Here is a 9,499-nt window from a genome sequence, read left to right on the forward strand (position 1 = left end):
TTCCTTTCCTTTCCTTTCCTTTCCTTTCCTTTCCTTTCCTTTCCTTTCCTTTCCTTTCCTTTCCTTTCCTTTCCTTTCCTTTCCTTTCCTTTCCTTTCCTTTCCTTTCCTTTCCTATCCTTTCCTTTCCTTTCCTTTCTTTTCCTTTCCTTTCCAATCCTTATTTTCCCTTCCCTTCCTTTCCTTTCCTTTCCTTTCCTTTCCTTATTTTTCCTTTCCTTCCCCTCCCTTTCCTTTCCTTTCTTTTCTTTTCTTTTATTCTCCTTTCCTATCCTTTCCTTTCGTTTCGTTTCCTTCCTTTCCTTCTTTTTCATTTCCTTTCCTTTCCTGTCCTGTCCTATCCTATCCTATCCTATCCTTACCTTTCCAATCCTTATTTTCCCTTCCCTTCCTTTCCTTTCCTTTCCTTTCCTTCTTTTCCTTCCCTTCCCTTCCCTTCCCTTCCCTATCCTTTCCTTTCCTTTCCTATCCTATCCTATCCTTTCCTATACTTTCCTTTCCTTCTTTTTCCTTCCCTTCCCTTCCCTTGCATTCCTTTCATTTCCTTTCCTTTCCTTTCCTTTCTTTCCTTTCCTATCCTATCCTATCCTATCCTATCCTTTCCTTTCCTTTCCTTTCCTATACTTTCCTTTTTTTCCATTCCCTTGCCTTCCCTTCCTTTCCTTTCCTTTCCTTTCCTTTCCTTTCCTTATTTTTCCTTTCCTTCCCTTCCCTTTCCTTTCCTTTCCTTTCTTTTCTTTTATTTTCTTTTCTTTTCTTTTCTTTTCCTTTCATTTCCTTTCCTTTCCTTTCTTTCCTTTCCTTTCCTTTCCTTTCCTTTCCTTTCCTTTCCTTTCCTTTCCTTTCCTTCCCTTCCCTATCCTTTCCTTTGCTTTCCTTCCTTCCTTTCCTTATTTTCCCTTCCCTTCCCTTTCCTATCCTTTCCTTTCCTTTCCTTTCCTTAGCTTACCTTTCCTTTCCTATCCTTTCCTTTCGTTTCCTTCCTTTCCTTCTTTTTCCTTTCCTTGCACAGATTCTTCTCTATCCATGCTTACCTCTCAAGCATTGAGTGTGAAGACAAAAGTCTAAGTTTCTTATTTTCTTGATAATTGTAACAAGGCTGCAAAAAGCTCCGCCACTTGGTTACAGTTGCTAACTAACACAGGCTTTACAGAACGCCGAAATGGAGATTCATGTGATAAGTGGCCTTCAATATAAGCACTTGTTATGTGGTACCTAACCCTAACCCTTGCAATGCATTTTTATTAGTCATTTTCATAAAATAAAAAAAGATTCAACCGAATAATCCTGCCATCAGACCACATGAGGCTTTGGACCGTATTGAGAGTTTTTAAATGGCTTTGACCACATAAACAACAATTGAATTTCTAATGAATTGACCTTCAGCTGATGCAGTGTAATGTTCGTGACTGATTTTAAATGCTCAAGTGCTCTCAAACAAGTCATGATGACTGCAATATCTTCAATCTGAGCACAATCAGGTTGGCTGGTGATTGTATCCGTGATGATGGTTCATTGTGATTAATAACTGACCAGCCCAATAGTTGATAGTAATTCATAAATCAAATTCTGTTTTTATTGGCAGGTGTTATTTATAACGAGAAAGATGCTTTAATATCATGAGCTGTGTTGATTGGCTCACTTCCAAAACTTCTTTTGTGAACCACAGATGTTGAAACCAGTTTTATTTTTGTGTCATTGAGATACTATTATAGTTGATGTTAATGTTTTGAATCGAAATATATATATATATATATATATTTTTGTTTATTGTTATTTTTTTCTTATATATCTGTTTTGATTATGATTTTTTAATAACCATTTGAACCGCTTTGAATAACCATTGAGTATGACATTTTAAAATCACTGAGATACTATTATAGTTTTTGTTCCTATTTTGAATTTGAAATATAGATTTCTTTACATTCATTGTTAATTTTTTTCTTATACATCTGTTTTGATTATGATTATTTTGAATAACCATTTGAACCCCCTTGAATAACCATTGAGTATGAAATCTGATTAAATTTTATTTTTTATTTTAGATTCACTGAGAAGCTATTACAGTTTCTTTAATATTTTGAACTTGACTTTATTTATGTATTTTGATATTTTTAATTCTTATTTGCTTTTAAAATTTATCATTATTAGAAACATAATTTCTTTACATTTATTGCTATTTATTTTCTTATACGCCTGTTTTGATTAGAATTATTTCTAATACCTATTTGACCACTTTGAATAATCGTTGTGTATAAAATTTGATAATGAAATTAAAATTTGTTTTTAAATTTAAAATGTTTTTATTTATATATGTTTTTATGTTATTGAGATATATTTGAATTTTTCTTACTATTTTAAATTAGAATTTTGTTTTTATATTTTAGTGATGTTTTGGTTTTTATATTTTTATATTTATTTTTTTATAAATATGTTGATGGTTTTTATTTACTGTTATTTTCTAGTTTATTTAGTATTCGTTTAAATACTCGAAGTTAGACTAAACGGAAGTGAGAAATGTTGCTTTAGCAATTAGCTGAAATAAAAATAATTTTAAGATTTTATATGTTTTAGTTTATTTCGGGTAAATTTTTCTGTATTTCAAGTTAATTAATTAATTAATGTATTTCTTTGTTTATTTTCTCATTGGTTTTAGTTTTAGTTAACTATAATAACCCTGTATGTAGCACGAGGGTGAGCAAACACTTCTAATTTCCCATTTTTGTGTGAACTATGTAACCCGTGTCTCTGTTTTCTCTCTGTGTTGTCTGTAGGAGCACGATGAGGACCGTCTGACCGTATGAGATCCAGAAGAGCGTCGGCGGAGCTCATGATGGGTTTCCCGCTGTCCTCAGAGTCCTCTTTCTGTGCCATTCCGCCCGGATGGATGATTAACACCATGACGATTCCCACCACCACGGCCAGGAATGTGGTCCACAGGTAGTAAGAGACGGTGATGAGACCCAGCCGACTGGAACACTTGGCATCCAGCGCAGCCAGACCTGACATCAGACTGACGGAGAGCAGAAAGAGGCATGTTCGTGTCAAAACAATAGAGGTTTAATACAATTAGCTTTAAGTGTAGTTTTTCTCTCCATACAGTTGTATGTGTCCTGCTTAATTATATCATATCTGAGCAAAGAAATTATGACTATCATCAATTTTTGGCAATGATTTAAAGGGGAAAAAATGTCATTCAGTGTAATAATAGCTCACATACAAAAAAAATAAATAAAATAATAATAATCCAGTCAGGAATATTTAAATAAGAATCATTAGATGACATTAAAAGACTCTTGTAAAGAGATTTAAGTATCACAGTGCAGCCCCCCAAAACTCATTAAATGTAACCAAGGCATTTATTAGATCAATACAGTTGAACAGTAATATTGTGAAATGTCATTCAAATTTCAAATATGTGTGTTTCCTATTTGAATATATCTTAAAATGTAATTTATTCCTGTGATCAAAGCGCCTACAAAAAGCAGAACATTAGGAACAGAGTTAAATATCTCACTACAACACGAGCAGTCAGTCAGTCATCCACACAAAAGCTGCCAGATTAACGAGAGAGAGCGAGAGAGAGAGAGAGAGAGAGAGAGCTCTAAACAGCTGCTCCATCAGCCACAGATTACATATTAAAGAAATATCGCTTTTTCTCATTCACATGATTTCCTTTTCCTGCACTGAATGGCTTCAGGTTTGATGATTTTGAGTACAGTAGTGTTTTGATACGTACAGTCACAGATGCGGATGGTGAACTGTGAAGAGAAAGTGAAATGAATATTCTGGTCTCTCTTTTAATATCTACATCTTATAAGAAATAGCAACATCTTGACTTTTGCGTGACCAGAGGACGCTCTTTCAAACCTCAGGACTGCTAACTCATTTTAATACAACTTTTTGTCCTGCATTGCTTACAATTACTAAAATAGTCTTATGAGTCAATAGTTGTCATACAGTAAGAATATAGAGGTATAAATGAATGTGGATAGCAGGGATGGGACAATCCTAAATAGACACCAGTTTTCTGTTGTTGTGTTTTTTGTGCATTGCAGCTGCAGTCAAGTGTTTGTGTCAGACACATGCAAGCAAAAGAGCAATTTACCTAAAATCTCTGATGTGCAATAGCTGGTAAAATCATAACTAAAACACTATTTCAATGCTATATATCCACTTTTTTATGGCCTTGGTTCTGTACATGTTTTACAAATTAATCCTTCAGTAAATCAAAGCCATAAGCAAAACCAACCAGCTCTGAGAAAAAAAATGCTGCATTACAAACTTTGATTTAAAGCACAAAGTATCTGACAATCAGAAGTAAATACAAAGTTACAAGATGTCTTTTATGAAAGGAATGAACTTCTCATCCCATGAATCACTGTGAGTGATGTGCACATTACTATTGATAAAAAGTTTGGAATATTTAAGATTTTTGAATGTTTTCGAATAAAGTCTCTTATGTTCACCAAGGCTGCATTTATTTAATGGCATTCAGAGTTCGGGGGGAAATTTACTGAGGAGTAATTTACTGAGAACGGAGTCATTTTGTTCAGCAAGGATGCATTAAATTGCTCAAAAGTGACAGTAAAACTTCTGTATTACAAAATATTTCTATTTCAAATAAATGCTGTTCTTGAACTTTACATTCATCAAAAAATCCTGAAAAAAATATATTAGTTTCCACAAAAATATAGAGTAGCACAACTCTTGTCAACATTAATAAAACAAAATGTTTCTTGAGCAGCAAATCAGCACATTAGAATGATTTTTGAAGGATCATGTGACACTGAAGGCTGAAGTAATGATGCTGAAAATTCAACTTGCATCACATGATTAAATTGCATTTTACAATATATTTAAAAAGAAAACAGTTTTTTTTTATTGTAATAATATTTCACAAAATTACTGTTTTTATTTTTGATCAAATAAGTGCAGACTTGGTGAGCATAAGAGACTTCTTTCAAAAACATTAAAAAAATCTTAATTATTGTAGTGCAAGTCAATCAGAAATTACAGTACAAAATAATATAGAACTATTGCTATTAAGTATAAAAACAATATATTTTTTAATTCAAAACAAAATATTCATCTATATATAAGTAATTGAAGACAGTTGGGGAAAAAGTCATAATTGTTAGATACAATTTTTTTATTTGTTTTATTCCTTGGCAGAAACACTTCTCAAAATTCCTAGGGGAAAAACAGATTAGATTTGTGAGATGTAACAGAACAATTCTCATAATTCTGAGTTTTGTTCTCAAAAAATAAAAATATGCAATTCTGACTTCTTATCGCAGAATGGCTAGAAAAAAAAGTCACAATTAACATTTGTAATTTTTATTCCATGGCAGAAAATAAGCTTCCATAGCGGTTTCCATGACCTTCTCATTCTGATGCTAACATAGCACTGCTGATGTCAGTTCAGTGTAAATGGGCATGTTTGCATGCAGTCCATCCTCTTGTTCAAGGTTGTGACCCTGATGAGCATTGTGGGTAATCTGTATCTAGCCGCAGTGACGTTTCAAACTGGACTTGCGTGCTGATGGATTTATTAAGGAAATAGCAAATCTATGTCTCTGTCTCTTTATCCGCTCCTGTTGTCAGTGTGACTTTAGACCCTCGCTGACCTTTATCAGTGGAGAGGAAACAATCATCATCAGAAATATGAAGCATATGTTGAACTAACATCATAATCTCAATGAATGGATGCACAAAACACTGTAGTGCCAAAAAATGCACTTCACAATGCATGAATGTCAGTGCATTAGATCAGTGTTTCCCAACCCTGGTCCTTGAGGCACCCCAACACTGCTCATTTTGCATGTCTCTTTTCTCTGACACACCAATTTCAGGTCTTGGAGTCTCTACTAATGAGCTGATGACCTGAATCAGGTGTGTTTGATTAAGGATACATGCAAAACGTGCAGTGTTGGGGTGCCTCCAGGACCAGGGTTGGGAACCACTGCATTAGATGATAACGTCAAAATGACTGGCATTTATTTTAATGGAACATTGTGCAAGCACTTTTTTTTTTAGCAAAACACTTAAAAGAAATTAATTGAAATTCAAATAGATAAAACAATAAATGTAGTGTACAAAATGAGGTGACGTTCAGACATTATTAAGTCTCTTCAAACAATTGCTTCGGTATGACAACAGTAGGAGGTGAGTCTTGCAGCAATGTGAAGAATGTCACGCATATCGCCGTATACATTGTTGAACAAAACAATGGCTGAATTAAAGTTTGCATAGCTAGAAGTGTTTGTGCACTTGTAGTAAGTAATGTTATGTAATGCCTAAGTTTTGATGCACTTTCAAGGTCTAAAACAATACAATTATAACCCATTAAAGTTGAGTTTCTTGGACAGCTCTAATTACACATACTTTGTGTTTGCAAACACCTTGTGGCTTTGCATGGCATAACTGATAGCATCTTTATATATAATTGCATGTTCCTGATGGATAAAAGGATTTAGGGGAAGATAAGACATTCACATGTACTTTTAGGGCAAAAATTATGCCTTTCGTGTCTCCTGTAAATGTCACATCTCCACAGAGAGTAACACACACAGCCTCTTTTACTGTGAGAGGGAAGAAAGCCTGGCCGACGCACCTTCATCAGCATCATCTCGCAGTCAGCGGCTGATCGTACGCCTCAGTGGGTTGACTTCAAAACAACAAATCCCCTCTGAAGCCCTGAGCTGCCTGACAGCCAGATCAGCAGCGTGACGTGACCCGAGATTTAGCTTCCACAAATATCTGCATACGCACTCAAATGAAGCGTGTGGCTGGAGAGATGGCCAGAGAAACAGGACAGCTGCCTTTATTTACCTCTCTATAAATTGTTTTGTGAACTCTGTTCAAGCTATTTCACTTTTTATTAAACAAAAAAATAAACAAAATTGATATAGTGTGTGCATTGACTGGCAGTGTTGGGGAAAGTCACTTGCAAAAGTAATGCATTATAATATTGCATTATTCCATAAAAAGTAACTCATTGTGTTACTTATTTACTCATAATTGAAAGTAATGCATTATGTTACTTTTGCATTACTTTTTTGTCACCTGGGCTGGGCTTGCTTATGTTTTTTTTAATAACAAAAAACTCAAAAGTTATATTTTTGGCCTGCCTCTGCACCTCACTCCCAGTTTCTCTCAACACGGGACAGGAGAGCTCAGTCAATAAATAGGAAAACTAAGAAACTTGCATTACTTATTTGAAAAAGTAACTGTAAATGAAAAATTTCATTGTAAATTTAAAAGTAATGCGTTATTTAATTTAGTTGAAAAAAAGTAATCTGATTAAGTAAGTCGCGGTACTTGCGATGCGTTACCCAGAACACTGTTTACTTTGGTCAAAACAATATCAAATAATTAAAAAATTGTTACCTGTTAGATCATGTCTTGAATAAAAATAGGCAGAAAGTTACTGAGCTACTGAGTCACATATTATCACATAAATTATCACACTTATTGGAGCTTGCCACCAAAACTAATAATCACAATTGTTTTGCTTAACCTATTTATGTACAATTATTCTAAAAATAATTTTAATGTCATACAAAAAAATGTCATTAGCTTGAGTAAATTGTACCATTATAGAATTGTGACTTCACATGTGTAATTTAGGAGGTGAAAATACTGTGAAATTATAAATGGCATGAAATTTGAAAGCGTAACAACTGAAGGTCTATGAAACGTCAGTCAATCAAGCATTTTTTTAAACAATGGCACTTAAAAATTTTGAACTAAAATATTATTGCAACTATAGCCTTTGAATGAATAAAAATGCATATTTGTCAATTAAAGAAAACTTAGAGAGAGTGTGGGCCGCTTCTGGTGCTTGGATTTGTACTTCAATAATGAGGTCCAAGTTTAAGAATAGCCTACGCTAGAAGTTATTTATTTATTTTTTTTGTAATTTACGGTGGCCGAGAGAGCTCAACGCGCTGCAACTTAAGAAAACACATGCAAATTGAAAAAACACCAGCAAATTAAGAAAACATCTTCATCAGTTTGACAACACACGCGCTGCAACTCCTCACAACACATGCAAACGAAGAAACGCGCTGCAAATCCTCACAACACATGCAAACGAAGAAACGCGCTGCAAATCCTCACAACACATGCAAACGAGTTTTCTTAAGTTGCAGCGCGTTGAGCTCTCTCGGCCACCGTAGTAATTCATTTTTTTGCATTCTCTGTTTAACAGCATTAACTTGCAATAAAAGACGTCTTCCCTCAGTTAGATTAAATTATTAAATATTTATTGCGGAAGAACATTGTTTTGGCACCTGAGTGGTGCTGCTGCGGCGCCGCTACTTTGTGCGGATGAATCTGATGGCTTGATGTTTACGGATCGGCGTATCAACTCAAAATCTCATTAACAACATCAAAACTCTTCCAATAACGAAAGAAAGAGGGATATCCGAGAAATATGTCTTGTGAGCAGGTAAGTATATTTATGCCGCTGTTGTTTTGACTTGAGTTGTTTTAAAACGCTAACATTAGACATAACGACCGAAGTAGAAACTGGTTTAGAGAGTGGTATTGTTACTAGTATAAACATTGTTTTGTGAGCCTAGTCAATACTGCAAATGTGATGCTATGCAAACTATGTTGATTGGTGTTTTATTATGGATTCTGTCGCTTTCGCTTTTCAGTTCGAGGTTCAGTTGTTGTGGCTTCAAACTAATTTCCCTGCTTATAGTAGCCTGGGGCCCATTCTTCGTACTTCGCTAACTCAGCTGGATTTGATTGTTGACGAATTGGCATGATCTTGGATTATTTGGTTCTTCGAAGCTCATCCTGGGGTCCGTTCTTCATACGCCGCTAACTCAGTTAGCTGGATATGATTGTTGATGATTTGGCATGATCTTGGATTGGTTGGTTCTTCGAAGCTCATCCCGGAGTTGCTGTCATAGCAACAGGTCCGTAAGCTTAAACCTGCTCGGGAGCAGCTTATTTCATGTAAACAGAATTAGATGGCATCTTTTTAAGCAGAATTGATACTTAAAATCTGTCCGCTACCTTATTACAAGAGTACCCTACTAATCCAGGGATAATAATTTAAAATAATAATCATTTAAAGATAATATAATAATGTTGTGTAGTCTTTAATACTATAGACACTATAGAGATTTATTCGTCATAAAATTATTACTTCATAATTGTATTCGAGTCTTACACACATGCTATACAGATAATGTAGAGTCGTGCATTAATTTGAGTGATGACAGCTATTATGGGAGTGGCTTGATGGAGCGCAGGAGATGCAGATAACATGATCTTATCCCTTAAGAAACTTTAATTAATGCTGTCACGTAACAAATCTGTTCAAAATATAAAATTAAATGAATTGCTAATTACATTGAAATAAAAATGTAAAATATTAGAAATCTTGAATATAAATAATTGGGAATCATGTAAAAAATTAAAATAAAATAAAAACAGTGCACATTTCATTTATCTATTATAACATTTATGTAGTTTTGTTC

The 9,499-nt window shown here is 34.4% G+C and overlaps 1 protein-coding gene across 1 annotated transcript in view; it reads right to left on the reverse strand.

Moving 5' to 3' along the window:
• The window catches only part of LOC107692806 (excitatory amino acid transporter 5-like), a 62,736-nt gene that overhangs the window by 18,749 nt on the left and 34,488 nt on the right, over nt 1–9,499 (reverse strand). Inside the window, exon 3 of the mRNA XM_016492008.1 lies at nt 2,797–3,012. Coding sequence (XP_016347494.1) covers nt 2,797–3,012 — 216 coding nt within the window. The remainder of the gene's footprint in view (nt 1–2,796; nt 3,013–9,499) is intronic.

Source organism: Sinocyclocheilus anshuiensis, unplaced genomic scaffold, assembly GCF_001515605.1.
Source record: "Sinocyclocheilus anshuiensis isolate Anshui unplaced genomic scaffold, SAMN03320099.WGS_v1.1 scaffold871, whole genome shotgun sequence".
NCBI lineage: Eukaryota > Metazoa > Chordata > Actinopteri > Cypriniformes > Cyprinidae > Sinocyclocheilus > Sinocyclocheilus anshuiensis.